This window comes from Glycine soja, mitochondrion (genome assembly GCF_004193775.1).
Source record: "Glycine soja mitochondrion, complete genome".
Classification (NCBI taxonomy): Eukaryota; Viridiplantae; Streptophyta; class Magnoliopsida; order Fabales; family Fabaceae; genus Glycine; species Glycine soja.
This window is the reverse complement of record NC_039768.1, coordinates 385,261-402,093: the sequence shown is the minus strand read 5'-3', so window position 1 is coordinate 402,093 and position 16,833 is coordinate 385,261. Positions and strand designations below refer to the sequence as shown.

General features: G+C 44.6%; 5 protein-coding genes across 5 annotated transcripts, besides 1 other annotated feature; 2 read left to right on the top strand and 3 right to left on the bottom strand.

The window, feature by feature from the left end:
* Positions 1-413: 413 nt before the first annotated feature.
* Positions 414-1,097, bottom strand: tatC (Sec-independent protein translocase component TatC). The gene has a single exon. The coding sequence runs from the start codon at positions 1,095-1,097 to the stop codon at positions 414-416; it is 684 nt and encodes a 227-aa protein (YP_009532883.1).
* A 3,566-nt stretch (positions 1,098-4,663) lies between these two features.
* Positions 4,664-8,333: a sequence feature (repeat3B).
* Positions 7,012-7,431, top strand: orf139 (hypothetical protein). Its single transcript has one exon. The coding sequence runs from the start codon at positions 7,012-7,014 to the stop codon at positions 7,429-7,431; it is 420 nt and encodes a 139-aa protein (YP_009532882.1).
* On the bottom strand, positions 7,836-8,372 carry ccmF (heme lyase). Its single transcript has one exon. The coding sequence runs from the start codon at positions 8,370-8,372 to the stop codon at positions 7,836-7,838; it is 537 nt and encodes a 178-aa protein (YP_009532881.1).
* A 409-nt stretch (positions 8,373-8,781) lies between these two features.
* Positions 8,782-9,093, bottom strand: orf103 (hypothetical protein). The gene has a single exon. It carries the CDS (start codon positions 9,091-9,093, stop codon positions 8,782-8,784), a length of 312 nt encoding a protein of 103 aa, YP_009532880.1.
* A 5,790-nt stretch (positions 9,094-14,883) lies between these two features.
* orf145 (hypothetical protein) lies at positions 14,884-15,321 on the top strand. The gene has a single exon. The coding sequence runs from the start codon at positions 14,884-14,886 to the stop codon at positions 15,319-15,321; it is 438 nt and encodes a 145-aa protein (YP_009532879.1).
* Positions 15,322-16,833: the final 1,512 nt, after the last annotated feature.

Below are 16,833 nucleotides of genomic sequence, written 5' to 3'. Positions count from 1 at the left end.
AAGAATGGGCATTACCGCAGCTTTGACTCTGTTGCAGGTATGAAGTGAGTTCCATACCATGAAAAATGGAAATGGCTATCAGTTCCGACTCTCCTGACCCGAGGTAAGTAGTTCGGCTAAGCCGGAAGAAAGAAATGTGAGAGTTTAGCCTATTAATTCACTTGAGGGAAGCCGGTTAAATGCTTTGCTTTGTGAGGGAAAAGCGGGCACAGCTCACGCACGGCACAAGAGGCAAGGAACTTTCAACAGGCATGGACGGCTGGCTTAAAGTCTAGGACTTCCTAACTGCTTGATTGAGAAGTCTTATTTGTACTATAATACGGGAATGAATCGCATATGTTGGTTGAGGCTCGGGAATTCATAGTTACTTTGCGGGGGCTACTCTTCTTTTTTGTCAATCGAGCCGCTTTCCCTCATTCCACTCGTCCAGCCTCTTCGCGAACTTGTACAATCGATGCCACAAAGATAGTCAACTCTATTATCGAAGAAATAAGGAAACGGGCGACGATTTGGCACCAGATATCCGGAGGTGTGGAAAGAGCAGCTGTGAGAAGCGGAAAAACCATCAAAAAACGACGATTGTTCGTGAAGGTTTCCACAGAAAGACCCCTTGGTTCTGGCAAACAGATCACAATTACAGGTACCTGAGAGCATACCGATGGAATGAACGAAATACGAACAGTTAGCATAATATGGTCATAGATCTTAGGTTGTAACTTGATCATGAGCGAATTTGTTGATGTTGCACCCACGAAGTATAGAAAGTACCAAACATTGGGAACTACCCGGGGAAGAGTTAGGAACAGGAACAAGGAGAAGCGAGAACCACTTAAATAGAGGAATCGATTGTATTTCCTCCTTTGTTCCCCATAGCAACTGGGGATCAAAAAGCACCAAATTTGATGACTTATTAAGGGAAAGACGAAGTAAGAACATGCTATTGAAGACGTTGCAACATATGTCGGGGAGGCCTCCGTTGATTGTGTACAAACAAAATACGAGTCCAAAGACAGGGTAAGAAAGGGTTTAGCTAATGGAGATATTAACTCTTCCGGGAACCAGTAACGCGTAAACCATGTCAAACCAAGACCGATCAATATCCGAACGGAACGGATTCGAACTTCTCCTAGAATCGTTTCCGGTGCGAAATGAAATTAGATATATATGAGTAATTCAAAGGATAAATATAATATAAATATTTGATAGGATTAAGGTAGCGGTAGTATATTGGAAGAGGAACTAGCTTTGACTTTCGCTGTCTAGGTCTTTGGGGTTTCCCCCTTCTTAAAGATAGCAGCAATCACTCGAAATAGTCATATGCGGAACACATGCAAGTCCAGATTGAAAGATAAGAGAGCCAAGTCTATCTCTTTAGACCAAAAGTCAATTATGGGGGGACAGGTCTCTAGGGAAGAAATGCCTTCGGTCTAACCTAACCGTTTGTTTCATATGCAGTGAAGCGGGCTAGAGCCAGAAGTACGGGATTGTTTTAAGGCCTTTCCGGTTTCAGCCAACTATAGTGTCAAGGAATAGAATTTTGGGCAAGTAAAGTCAAAAGAAAGGGCAATATTCCAAAAAGTAGTTCCTGACTCCAATCAGTCAACTACGGGCGGTAAAAGAGCTGGTAGTGAATCTTCGGCGCAAGCTGTAGGAGTAGGACTAGTTTAGGTTTAGGCGAGGGAAGAAGCAACGGCGTTCGAGATAGGGGCGACAAAGCGAGGGGATGGATTGAGCCTTTCTCCTAGCGCAAGAGTTTTCGTCGCTGGATTAAGACGACTTAGCTACTTGTCTGAAAGCGGAAAAGGAAGGTGACTAACTTCATTCGGTAAAGCTAGATAGCAACCGAAAGAGGCACATCAAAAGATCTTTTCTTTCGTTTCAGTGGATAACATTGATCCACAATCTTTTCTCTGGTTAACCAATCAGGAAGAAGCAGCTCCTACCCGCTCAAGTGAGGCGAGAATAGCCTCGTCCCCCTTGGGTCATTCTTTTTTGTATTCTTTCACTCAACCTTGTGAATGCCGCATTGGAAAGCCCCTCTTGAAAGCTATCGATCACTGACGAGAAAAGGGAATGAAATCACTTGCTGAACAGCTTGTAACTTTAGAAGCTATAGCCGATGACCCTAGCTTCCATCACATCAACCATAAGAAAGAAGAAGAGTATCGGAAAAAGACGCTTACCTATTTATTGGATAGCCTTAGCTGGCCGTGCCCCCGAGAAGATCTTGTCTAGCTTCTTTCGTAGTAGATCAAGCTGTATAAGTAAGTAGTTATAAAGACTGAAGTCTATTGGTTTGGAATTCAATTAAATAAAAAAGGCTACCTTAGCCCGACGGAACCGCGCCCTTCTTTTCTTTCATGACATTCGCCTCAAAACCTGCTTCCCCCATTTACTCTTGGTCGAGCGTATGAGCCTTAATACCACGAAATCCCTTTGTTAATCGGTTTGCTTAAGTCGTCTTGAGATCATGAAAAAGAAGTCAGTAATAGGCGCCTTATCACGGTGCTCCACTAGAGTGGTAGCCAAACCAATGGCTAAATCTTCTTCTTCTTCAAAGTAAAGGTAGTCGAAGACTTCTGGGTCTTTGAAAGGAGGTAACTTCAAGGGCACATGACCCAAGGGTCAAATCCAGTTTACAAGTTAAGTTATTCTCTAAAGATATTTCCACTTAAAGTGGTTAGAATAGAAGGTCGGATATAAGCTGAGGTATAGCCATTTAGGTCTGGGGGAATGCCTTCTCACGTAGGAAGTTCCAATAAAGCAGGCCATCTCTATCTCTCTCGAAAGCTTAAAGTACCTGAGGGAAATTTCAAATAAAGTTCTTTCACTCGCCTTACAAGGACCTACCGGACTATCGGCTTTCTATAGTCATCTTCCTCTCCCCTTTTCACTCGCTTCCTCCCGTCTTTTACTTTTTTTTGAGTAGCTCTTCTCGGTTGCTCAACCCTGCTCCTTGTCCATTCTGCTTTCGTTATTTCGGATTCCAGGGCGCCCCTAAGGGAGGTTCCAATTCACCTGGTATGACTGCTTTCATCCCATAACCCAGGGAGTCTCGCCGGTGTAAGTCCGAATTCCGATACCCCAAAAGTTAGAGTGAACCCTTTCGTGCCAATCTCGATATGTGTCTGTCATCTTCCAGGGGAATGAAGTACTTCTACGCTCTCCTTCTGCTTTTCTAATGCCCATCTTTTTATTGTAGTAATAAACCCCTGCTTTCCTGGGGACTTCTCGCATGGACTATCCAATTAGGCCTGCTTTCTCAGGCAAATCGCTCTCTGAACGACTCCTGACTCGACTAAACAATTAAGAGTAAGAAGGATAAGGAGAGTTCGCTTAACCTACTAAAGCGGGAGAGGTTTAAGATTGGAAGATGCTCGAGCGAGAGGTATTTGAAGAATTCTCAGCAAAGGCTAAAGAAGCAGAGCAAACGCAAGAAAGATTGTGCCTTGAATACTAAATTTACTAAATTACTTGACTTCAGAGTGCCTACAGGTGTATTCTACTCGCTTGCTTGAAATAGCTTGACGGATAGATTCTATCCCCGATCTCTGGGCTTATGCTGGACTATCTATGATCTCTTATCCCTAGGCTGATGATAGAAGAAAAGAAGGCCGGTAGACAGAGGACTCCGCTGCATAAAAGACCACATTTTCTGACTCAGACGGCACAAGTCAATGAAGCAGTAGCGCTTGATTAAGCGATGGCAGAATCTTCTATTCTACTAGAGGTTCTCCCTTGTTCTTTGAATTCGATGGATTGATCAAACCATGACACTAGACGCTTAGATAAGATGTTCTGAAGAAAGATCTATCTGACTGACAGGGATTCTCGAGTTATGTAAGGTTCTCCTTTGTAACCTCAGTCCGAGAACATCCCATCCTCCGCAACAGAAGACTATTTGGCAGAAACAGCCTATTTTGGAAAAGATCCTATGTTAGCGTTAGGAGACATCAGATGAGTCTTAAGTGGCAGCGGGTGATGAAGCTATAGTGGACTCCCTTCTCCTTCGGGTAGTCTCTGTTTCATCTTAGACTTATGTTAGTTTAGTAGCAAAACCTCTAACGGTCAGTGAACGAAAAGAGGGATGAACTTTATGTCCTGTAAATGAATGCCTTTTCTTCCGTGACTACTTCTTTATTGATTCATCTTTCTAGGTGAATCCATCCCGCTGATTGATCTTTCTCCTTAGCTTAGCCCCCACTAATCCTCCCTTGAGTGAGATCATATTCTCTCAGAAAGAAATCCTTTACATCCTCTTTCCGTCTTTTCCTCAGGTAATCAATCCGGCTGAATGACTCCCTGTGAGACTTTGAGAGCATATGTATTAGTAGTTCCGAAAACAACAAATTAGAATTCAATCACCAAGTGGATATCTCGATAACTAAAGGTGCCAAGCCTCGGATTCGACTTGAAATGAGGATAAGGGTTCCAGCTAGATATGTATGATTCACCCGGTACCTGGTATTGGTAGTAGCATCCGTCTCTTTCCCCTCCCTCTGTATGAGTCGAGAGGCTGAGGGGAGGTCTACTAAAGGGCTACTCCACCGGACGATTGTTGTCTTCTTTCAATAATGCTTTGTTGGTCACCGCTGCGAGGCATCGCTGATAACATCGCCTGTTGTACAGTTGCTTTAGCCTAGGAGAAAGTACTACCTACTATTTTGTTCTTTGTGCGAGTTCAGTGCTTCTCTGATTCATAGTGGGACCCGCTGTTCATTAATAGGGGTTCTTCCGGAACTGCTTGTAGAAGAAAGAAGATCAGGCAGTTTACTGCTAAATGGGGCAGGCGAATAGACGACCTACTAAAGACAGATCGTCAGTGGGGCTATGAACGGAGCTTAGCCATACCACAGGGGTCGCTCTGAGACCTCTTGTCGAGTGGCCTTTCGCTCCCGGGACAGTGCCTTTCAGCTCCTTGCGCCTATTGGGACGCTTCTATTCTGACTTTCCCGCTTCAAACGGCCGATGGGAACTTAGATGAGTCTCGGAACTCATTTCCCTCAGTCTTAGGACCAAGGGCTTTTTAACCACCGAATACGAGAAAATGTGCGTGAGATTGATTGGCGGGGTGCTGATTCAAGAGTGCGGGCAACTACTTTACTATACCTGCCCCATAGGGCCACGGGTGATCGCATTTTCGAGTGATTCAATATACTCTAATAATTAATTCGTTTTAAATCTGAAATCACAATTAGTTTTCAACTGATTAAAGACTTCATCCAACCTCAATTTATTTTTTCTCTTCTCTTAATTTCTAACAAGAAACAGGCATAAAAGAGGAAGAGCTGGTAGGCTACCCAACAGAGGTAAAGAAGCACTAACGAGGTGCTAACGGTCTATTCTTACTCTCTCTCAGCAGCAAGACCATAGAATAGGAGAACCACTAGATCCGCTGCAATCCCAGTTGCCAGTTGACTCAACAAAGAATCTACTTTGTTTGCTTTGGTGCTTTCTTTTATGCCCTTCCTCGGGATATTACCACCAAACCGGATATCGTGATCTTGGATCTAGGTACTTGACTTCCCCCTCTTCCTATGTATGGGGCGAGTAGCCTAGCCCATCTCCTCAGACCAGACTGAGCTGAATTGCCAATCCTTTGAGCCGCTTCGCTCCTTGGGATGCCTTACCTTAGGGAATCTCAGAGGTGAAAGACTTGGTTCTCGGAAAGTCTAAACCCTTAGAAATTGACATGACAATCCAGAATTTGAGACAAATTATCAAGAATTGCATTTAAAAAAAGCAATAACCCCGCCCTGCTCAGCAGTTCCCTACTCAGGATCTGGGAAAGGTTACCCGAAATAGGTCCTTAGGGAAGGATGCTGATCGAAGATGGGGTGCCTCCGCTAGAATGGGAGGGTCCTTCCCCAGAGGGGGCCCCGGGCTCAGAAGAGGCTCATTTATGATATGCTAATCAAATTGGTACTCGTGCGGAAGCATTTCCCCTATCATAGAAAGTGTGAAGCAGGCGAACCCTATGGGTCTTTAAAGCTAAAAAGCAAAGACAAAGGGCAGAGGGGGACTTATCGATAGTCCAAAACTAGTGATCTAGGCTGCTTTTCTCCAGCAAAGAATCAACGCATTGGCATGCCAAGTAGACTACAATTTGTGGCACCATATCCTACCTATCCCGAAGGGAAGTCTCAAAAGTGGGATCGTAAATTGTTTTAACTCACTCAGTCTCCGACGAAGAGAAGAAGGTTCAGCCGAAGCTAGAGCTCGGAAGGGCGGCTGGGTGGACATAGATATGCAAGATCGTCTTACCTTACAAGGATTGGACTTCAGCCGTAAAACAAGGTCTGGGGCTTGAGTTCCAAGGTCCACTTCTGGGCATGTGGATAAGCCGAATCTTAAACTCCTGGAAGGCTTTACTACCCGTGGGGAACTACTCCCTGAAAAGAGCTCTTGCGAACGCTACTCCCACTCGCTAAGCAAATGTTCTAGATCCAGCTATCTGAAAGCATGACAGGCCAGCTACGCCGGCATACGCAGGAATTAAATAGATCGATGATGGCACCTTTGATCCCTTGTGGTACTCATCTGGCTGCCCCTTTTTGGAATGGGATTTCTCGCTTGTTCTGTTCAAACCAACTTGTGGAACAAGAATTCCAAGAATTAGACCACCTTATTGGGAGGAATCCTTCTCTCAAAGGAATTTATTCCCTTCCTTTAAAGAGATAGAGTATCCTTTCCTAAGCTAAGGACTATTTTTTATTTTTAGGGGGAAGGATGCAGCCGCAGCGGTGGACTGCGCCAAAGAGAAAAGACGTAACAAGGTATTCAGACCACACTTCACACAAACCAACTGAACGTTTCCCAAGAGCTAGTGCTCTGATACCATGAAAGAGTTGAAAATACGAATTGGGTGAACATTGAACAAGGCAAAGTAATGGTCTATTCATCCCCCAGCAGTTCCTTTCCCATTCAACATTCATTCAAAGTATTCTCCCCTTGCCATGCTTCAACCAGCAGCTGCTTTGCGGACTGCTCTTGCTCTTACTGCTGCTTCCTATGCTTCCTGCTTCTGACTACCTGCCTTTCCCTCACCGTCACTGTCTTCCCTACCAGATCAGGTTTTCCCAGACGCGAGTCGAGTCATTCATCTTCTTCATCAGGCTTCCTTCTCGCAGTCGAAGCGGTAGCGGTACTGGAACGAGTTCCCTATTCGATATGGTTTCATTCCACCAGTCCCCTAACATAGATAGCACAGGGTCGGCTTCACTTCGGAACCTTTTCTTGCTTTCCTTCCGTGGGCATGAAATGAACCCTGAGGTTACTCTGTCCCTGGCATCCCTTTCTGCCCCCCAACTTTATTCACTTCGCGGTAAACGGAGACTTTCCAATAGCCAGCAGGTCAAAGCCTTTTTTGGGGTCCAAGGGTGCCGCCCCCTACTACCCAATTCCTGTCTTCGGAACTACGGGGATAGGTGACTTTCTGCGATGGCCCTCCACCTCGTTGGGAAAAGTGAAAGGAAATAACAAGCCCTAAACTAAAAACCAACTAGCAGCTTATCAACCACCGAAGACAGACTCATGTTGGCGATGCCATGGTCAAGTAAGAGAACGACCCATTCATCCAAAGTAGTATTTTAGTATAGAACAGAGGCATTCTGAGCCGACTACTACGACTACATGCGCATCTAGTGCAGTGGCTTGGAAGCAAGCTACCTTGACCATCTTCCGAACTTATCCAGAATTTACTGATCAAACGCAGTAGGGGTGGACTGCTCTACATTCAGCCACGCCACAGTGACCCCCGAAGCGATCTTCTTATAGTTGCGGGACGAAATCCGGCAGCCAATTGCTGGCTCTGAATAACCAGCCCGGTAATAAGTTCAATTCTTCCATAACATAACGGGGCGGGGTTGCGCGCGAGCCGAGTGACGGAGGTGCACAAGAGTACTTCGCGCCACAACCATCTCTTTTTTAGAAGTTCTACGGACCGATGCCTGCTGCTTCATCTGGGAGAAAAGAATCATAGATATGCCGGTCATTAGAAGGAAGAACCGCCATAAAAAGATTCCTCGTGTATCATCTGTAGCAAAACTATGAACGGAAGCTAGCAATCCGGACCGTATTGAAAAGGTTCCTGAGACACAGCATGGAAGAGTCACAATATTAAGAAACGAGATCCAAGAATGAAGAAGGGGTAGAATTACGGAATGAATACGAGCTGTGGCTAATACCCAAGGCATAAAAGAAGCATTTTCTACGGGATCCCGAAACCACCAGCCACCCCGACCTAATTCATGATGAGCCCACCAACTTCCTGGCATGATGCCCACGGTTAAAAACCACCGACATGTCAAGATCCAAATTCGAATCTGTTTCTCAGTATGATCTCTATCATCATCTCTATTCCCTTTATCCATTCTCCTATCCTACCTAGGTCTATGAATTTATCTATCAATTCCATTACCTTATCCTTACCCATGAGGTTCCAACATTTGATCCTTAATTGACCTAGGAGTGGTTCCCGGGCATCCTCAACCCCTTTTTTATTCTTTATTGCCCCGCCCACTTGTCCTAAACAATCCTCTAAAAAAAAGAGTAAAACCAGTTGTATGACAAGGGATTTCAACCCCGACACCCATGGTGCCGTGGCGGGGAATTCTGCAGTCAAATAAAGGATATACAATTCATATAGAACGCCAAAATAGCCGAGCTTGACAGCTTCTATCGATATTAAGAGATTTAATTTCTCAGGAAAGTCTGAGAATGAGAAGTTTTTGCAATGGAGTGCTGCCCAAGCACTTAAAAATAAGAAAAAAAGGATATTGACTAAGCAACAAGACCATATGGTCTCATTTGGTAATTTACAATAAAATAAAAAAAAGTGCCACAGACTAGATAAGAAAATAGACAAAATAAGTGCTCCTTTAAACTCTCAGCTATAAATAAGAAGTATAATACCAGACTCCCCTGCATAGGGAATACCAAGAAATGAACCAAATTCAACGGAATGTCGTTTGGGCCGGGGGTCAGGAGGAAAAAAAAGAGAGTCCATAAGAGAATAAAAGACTTCCACCCTTTCGAGTTTTTATTAAGAAATAAATAAAGGAAATTGATTTCGGAAAAAAGACCTAAAAACATTCTCTTATCCTCGACCCCGGACGAGATATAGATCAATAATATTAAAAATAAAAAAAGCCTTCCATTTCAATATGGAGTCTTCTTTTTAAAAGAAAAAGAAGATAAATCAGAGAGCAGGCTGCTGCCCCCAACCAATTCTTAGAATAGATAGAGAGGCATAAACTATTAAAAAGAAAAGCGTGGAAACAGACTGCTTTTTCAAACCCATCGCCAGCTAAACATAGGCCATAAATAGCAGCGCACCCCCCGAAGGCTTGGAGAGCCCCTAGTTGGTTATCCTGGGGGGTCAATAAAGATACCAGAAGAATGGCGCACAAAACAAGGAGGTTGAACATAATATGATTAGAAAAAGTGATCCGCTTTGCTTTACTTACTTTAAGCAATGTTTACCAATCAAGAAAGACATGGGACTTTGGGGACACGAATTCAAAGCATTCTTATCGATCTTGAACTACGATAAAACTGAAAACATATAGATTAGCAAATGAGACTGCCCACACTGAAGACCAAGCCAATCTCGAAGAAAAAAGTGAACTACACGCAACTACATCTCCAGATTCCATTCAAAGGGCCAGTGAACAGACGCTTTCTCCAAAAACTGTCAAGATTCGCGTACTTACTTAACGATTTCTATTGTTATTTATGTTATTTCAGGATTTATTTTCGTTGATCGGATCGAGCACATAGGGTGCGAGCCCGAAGTCAATTAATTCTCTTTGGCTGAAAGCAATCTTCATCCTTACAGCTGACCGAGGCGAAACCTACTGCTCAAGTCTGACGAATGCCGTTTATGTTCCTGGTGAAAAAGAAAAGAGTCGCTTTCCTTCCTTCCCCATCTCTCTTTGATACAGCTAGAGTTTTCACACAAACGCCTTGACTCGCCTATCCGAATCCTCTACTTTCCTTGGTCGTTCACCTGCCCGGTCTGGTGAACCTTACCCGCTGGCTTGGACGAGTACAGTTCACTGATTTGAATCACTTAAACTAAAGCTCTGATATCCGTAGTACTTCAACCTTATTTTCTTACTCGTCACAGTACAGATCCCGCGCGTCAAATGATTACTGACTTGAACTAGCACTTGCTGCTATTCACTCAGCAGACGATCAGGCGAGATGCTAATTGGAGAAGGGCTAACCGGACCAGCCTTCCCGGAAAGCACGAGCATACAGATTCGAAGTGTTCGTTCGGAGATTCCACTATACCTTTTTCACTCGGGAAAGCCACTCTAGCCTATACTCTTTGTCTTGAATCACAGAGGAAGGACAAGAGCTCGGACAACAACTATCAAAACTGGAAATGCACCTGGAACCACACTGCTTTAGCTGCTTGAGTACTCGTATCCGCTCCTTCTATCATTGGTGTGGTGGTATCGTATATAAGATCCCGGCTGCATTTAGGAGTGATCTTTTCCTCTAACTATCCATTTCATACATAGATGGTATCCTAGCATAGAAAAGAGATCAAAGGAAGAGAGCTTTTTCTACTGATTGCTTGTATCAAGCAGGACGTCCACATGAGAGTTGTACCAAGCAAGTGTTCTCCCTTCACTATCGGACCAGCTTCTTACTTATTTGTTAGCGCCTACGGGCGGAATCCAAGAAAAAGAAATACATGGTTCGCCACCTGAAACCGACGGTCATTCAAGATTATCTGTTTAGTAAGTGTAGGCAAGAGACGCAGTCTGAGTATTAGGAATTGCGAGTTATCCCTCCTGTCCGCAGAAGTTAATGCAACTGAACCATTCGCTACTCCTTTTTGTGTGACTGACCAACTTACTTAATCTCTAATTTCATATTTAAAAAGGAGGAGGCACATCAAGGCTGAAGTCGAATCAAGCAAAGGTCCTCTGACATTAGCTGCTTTCCTGGGACTTGCACTTGCTTCTTTTAGAGAAGGCTTGGCTCTATTTATGCTATTTCCATCCACTTGGCTATGACTGTTCTTCGCGAGTCTCTTTCCTTTCTTCCTGGGAATCAAATGCATATGAAAAAGAAAGAAGAGTTCAACCATTAGATTATGAGAAGAGTGGCAAGAAGTGAATCCATATGAAACCATTCCTCGCCAGGTGGCTTGGGCTACGGTCCTACCAAGTACATCATCCGAACGAACTAGGTTCTATTGATTTGTAGGACACTCGATCCGTTTCAGCTAAGCTAATAGAATATATATAAATGAAATAAACGCTGTCACTTTAAGCGAGTTAGGAGATTCACGTGCTGCTGAGAACCATTCCATAATGGAGGACTTTATAACATCAACCGACTGTAGCCAGGTAGCACTTCTAAAATCTTTCTTGGCGAGTCACCACTGTCTCTCTTCGATCGAGCCCCCTGTATGCCCTACCCCTCAGCCGAGGGAAGAGGAAGAAAAGACCCGTCCCTAATGAAAAGAAGAAGTTAGCAATCCAACCATGTTACCAGAGGTGGAACTATACGTTTAACTGGGCGATCGCTATTTTCTATTCGGGTCGCTAAGGCTTTCCCACGGCAGACTCTACCAAATGGATTCCAATTCCATCTTTCCGAGAAAGAAGAGATGAACGGGCTTTTTCGGTGTGGAAGATTTTAAAAGTAAAGGTTCGAGCATATTGTAGACGGAGAAACTACTATTTATAGGAATTGACCTTTGGAAAGTAACTTCATACCTTAGACGGTTTAGGCTTTCGATTCGACAGTTGGGATTGAGCTTATCACTAAAGGACCTATTCTTGTTATTGCCAATTCCCAGTCCTCTAGGCCCAATAGACTGAAAGCAAGGAACTTCACTCAAAGCTGGGGAAGTAATGAAGGGTAAATAGCATAAGAAAGGGCGTCGTTAGCAGGCTAGACAGATATTGAATGAAGAAAGAGAGTTCGACTTCCTCACCCGTTGAAGAAGCCGTGATTGCTTGAGTTGAATCAGTTGAGTTTGGTCCTAACGTATATAAGAGAGAGGTCTAGTTAACCATGGACCTGTAACACGCAGAGACCGGAGCGGACGAAAGGAAAGCTTTCTGGCAGGCTTTCAAAGGCAAGTCTTTATTCATCCTATTATGGCTACTTCGGTCCTTTAGTGAAAGCAACTGTCTCATCTCTTGCAGTTCCTTCTGGGCATCTTCGATGAGTTGGATCAGAGCTTTTCCTTAGCTATGTCCCTTAGCCAATTGGACAGCTTTTTTAATAAAATCATATCCTTGCCGTTAATTCAATAGATGTCTCGCCTGCCAATCCTGTGCTAACTCTTAGCAATACAGTAAAGACCGGTAATCCCGCATCTGAGAGAAACCTATGCCATTTCACGTCGCAAACAAGCCCTTCTTTCACATAACTAATGGATTAACTGTCCATTTGCCCAAAAAAGAGCCTTTTTGTCCTAACTGCGCATTCTTCCTTCAAAGAGCGCACTAGTTGCCTTTCTCGGAGAATTTGGAAGTTGTCTTCGCCCCTCTAGAAATTACCCTTGAATAAGGGAAAAGAGATAGAACCGCGAAAGAGCTCCTTCGCGCTAACTCCTAACAGCTGCTACTCCGATATCATAAATATTAAACGCACCTGCCTTTATCCCGCCTACCCTTACTAATGGGCAATCAGAGTTCCTTGCTTTCCTTCCCCGAGGGAACGGAACTAGCACTAGAATTCCGAGCCACCTATCCAGTATGTGAGTGAGTCCGCCCTACGGATCCCCTTTGTTCCATTGGAGAGGGGTCCGCCCGCTTAGTTTCATAAGTATAAATGATTTGGGGCACAGAATCTGCCGTAGATGTTCCATTTTCTAATTTTCATTCTCATATTTCTCATCACATGAATGAGACATAACTGCTTATCATAAGAATAGTGAACTATAAATCATATTTTGATTGGTTTGAGGATTCCGACCTTGAACTAGAAGAGGTTCTGTTTTCTTTGGACAGGCAACCCCGGAAAGAGAGATCGGGATGATGGAGACTTGAAGAAGTAGAAATCAAATAAGAAGGGTCGTTCGTAGATCAGCACAAAGCTATTGATCCAATCCGATCCAAGATGAGTAACCGAGTTCTTCTTCCTATGGTTGACACGAGAATCCCTCTCAAAGGGGATGAATCTGATTCGATCTCCGGGCTTATAACCAACCTATGAACAATGGTCTGTCTCGTCTAGTCGGTCTCCTTCTTGGCATCAAGAGTCGTCAGTACTGAAAAGGCCCTGGCATTACCATCGGGAAATCTAGGAGGACAGCTCGCCGAGCCTATGGTGGACGTCGGTTGGGTTGTCGACGATTACGACCATTCAAAGGCATTTTTCCATTAGCTGGAGTAGGAAGGGTGAAGATAGGAAAATAGAAGGGCTGACGTCGATAAGTTATTATAACTAATTAAGATATATAAGGCATTAGGAATCTGGGTGATCACGCGCTTCACGTGGTATTGAGACTGACCAAAATGACCGCTTATTTCAAACAGCCCAGCCCGGACCATCGCTTTTATCGTCAACAGAGACAGCCGCTCGATAAAGGAAGTCGGCTTTGGGAAAAAATCATTCCTTTGCCGGGCGCTAGTCAAACCTTTGTAGTAAAAAAGGGCAAGTAGCGAGGAGGAGCAGTTAAGGGCTTTGTGGTCGTTAACGGGAACAAATGAAGAGGAGCACTGCACCCCCCGCACTCGATTGGCTAATCAAAGTCAAAGCGGCCAGCTTATTTTGTTTTAAATGGGTCACCAATAGAACCGTCGGTTCTTGAGAATCGAACATCGGGACCACCTTTAAAGTTACCCGGTCTGGTTCCAAACCTGCCGTTCATTCAACACTGCTACAACCGGAGCACGCATTTGTCGACCGGCAGAAGTGCTTTTTAAGTTTGTTATGGGTTCCAACCAAAGGCCCCCATGGGACTTGGTAGCTGACGGTTCGGACGATGGTTGTGTCCTGAACCCAGTCAGCGGTACATCTCCTATCTCCTAGAGAAGCGGCTGAACAGCTGCGAGCCGTTAGTTTCCTGGAGAACGGCGGTACCATGGGCAGGTTGCTGATACTCAGGATAAAACGCAGAGGCAACAGAAGCAAAGGCACGACCGAGACGGAACCGATCATAAGTTCCAGGTGGGAGATCTACTGTGGTTAAAGTTGCCTAAGGAAGGGTACCAACCGCAAGCTTAAACCATTGCGGGACCATTCACTCTGCAAGAGAAGGTCGGGGAGAATGCGTTCAAACTAGAACTGCCCGCCACCCCTCAATGTTGATCAGCTGAGATTGAAAGAGCCCTCCATCTTGGATGAGGCGGCTGAACCTGAGGTTGAGTTGGAGATCGACGACCTCATTCCTGATCGACAGCCGGTGTTAACCGAAGACCGGCCAAACTAAAGAGAGCCCGAAGAAGAGGGAAAAAGCTCTCTCTACAGAGTAGGGTGGGAAATGTTCTCGCCACAGAAGCCAAGTGGTTCACGGCTGAACAGGTACGGAAGGAGAGAGAATTGCTTTTGTTGAAGAAGCTTAAAATAAAAAGAAGCTCTTGCTCATGAATCCCTTTCCGGTGCAGATGAAGAAATATGCTGTTTAGCTTGGGACTAGGGCTTGTGATCCTTCTCTTAACGGTAGAACAAAAAGAACAAAGGAGCTCTCCTATCCTATCCTAAGCAAGCAGCGGAGTCGTAGACCATTGCTTTAATGAAAGACGGGATGGGTTCCTTCTGATCCTAAGCTGTGAACTCATGGTCAAATTCCGAGGTGGGCTTTCCCTTCTCTAGTGAAAAACCTCTTGCCAGAGTATCAAAAGCATATGTATGCCCAATACCTACCCGACTTCAAAGCTCTCATAGAGATCGGGTAGAGAATAGAGGATGGAATCCAATCAGGCGTCTTCCAAGACAAGTCCTCTAACACCTCAAACAGGTATAGGAGTAACAACAACTCCAGGAATTACAATGCTCAGACTTCACAAACCGAAACCTTTCTTGCTCTTGTGTTCGCTCCAAAGCTTAGTAATCAATTCCATCGCTCACAGGAAGAAATTCAATTCCCGCTTGCTTTCCATCCTCTGCCTACTCTATGGTCTTGTAGCCGTTCACTTACAGAAAATCCATATGTATTCGAGAAATTCATCCGCAAGAAAAGGGAAGCGCTTACGAGCAAGAAAAGAAGAAGACTTTCTCATTGCATTTGCTGGCCTATCCCTATCTGTCGACCTTAGTCCTCTGCGAGCAATCTCATACCTTTTAAAGCAAGCGATTGAATACCTATCCCTATGGCTGCTATCTGCTTCTAGCTTCTATCCTTGAAGGAGAGGTTACGAAGTAGCTCGAACAACGGGAGAGGTCAAAAAACGGCTTTTTCTTAGGCGCAGGCCAGCTTTAATCGAACTCAGGTTCAGCTAAAGAAGATCCCGTCAAAAGATTGAGTCTGGAAGGCTATCTCTAGAAAGTCTTACCTCGTTTCCAGCTCTGCTTGCGGCATCGTCCCACACAGAAAGAAATGCCTTAGAATAGAATCAGCAATTCCCATCCTCTCTCTTCTCTTACAACCAAGTAAATCTGAGCGCCCTTTTCAAGATTGAATTCCATTCTATTCTCTGATTGAAGCAGACGACAGCACGATCAGGTAATTGACTGAAAGCAGAGGGACGGAGAGGAGATGCTCGACTGACAAGTTACTTAGTGCTTGTGCTAAGGAATCGTTTTTCAGTATGATCAGGAATCGAATTTCAAGTAATTCTGCCTGTATGAAATTACAATTAAGTAAGCTTTTTCATAGAACCAGGACCCCGATGTCACTAAGCAAAAACTCGCTTTTGAACTGGTAGGGTTACCCCATTTCTTAGGTCTCCGACCGCTGCTGCTTCTGCTACGGCAGAGGATGGTGGAAAAAAGACTAAGGTGTGTGAGTTCGGCTGTATAAGACGTCACTGTGACTCGCCTTGCTGCTCCCATAGTCTAAAGTTCTACAACTGAGAACCGCTTCTCTCTGGTCCCTCTCCTTGCTTCTAAGGTAGGACCATCCGGTTTGATTCACTTTCCAGACTAGGGGCCCTTTCTTCGAGCTGTCACTCATAGATTCTGACTTTGATCTTTAGGCGAAATCAAACTCCTTTCGTCCATGAGCCCATACTATCTTCCGTCACTCCACTCGATCAACATAGGGGAGGGGGTCTTAGCGAGTAAAACAAGAAGGAAGACAAACGGGGAATTTAGAGGGAGCGAAGTGAGTGAACGGTCTCTAATCAAAGAGTAAATTCCTGGGAATAGGACCTCGTCCTCTTTCTCTTTCGATAGACTTCCTAAAGGATGATCTAGCTGTGGATGATGTCCCAGCTCGAGAGGTCAACCTTGTAATCTGAATGCCTGCCCCTTCTTCTTTCCTCTAGCGGGCTTTGTCTCATATCACATTCATTCTTCTATGTTAGAAGCCTCTGGCTACTCTCGATACCTCTTACTCCAGAATAGTCACGCTTCCCAGTCTCTCAGCGAGTTCGAAGGCGATTGAGGAGTTTTTTAATCAATATCCGCTATTCTGCATCTGGTCTTTCCGTAAGCCTGCCCATCGAGCGGAAAGAAGAGCTGGCTTTGTTGTTCCTTCCCGCGATTGGAATGCCAACCCTAGTAGAAAGTGATATGGATTCTTAGCTTTTGAGCAAATAGGATGAGACTATCATCCGAAGTATTGAATACGCTTTATTTATTGTCGAAATACCATTTAATGGACTCGTTGGTTGAAACGAAGGATTTCTAATGGAAGGGAGCAGGCAAAGTCTAGCTGCCTATTCTCTTCCTTAAGTCCCAGACTTGCTAAGACTA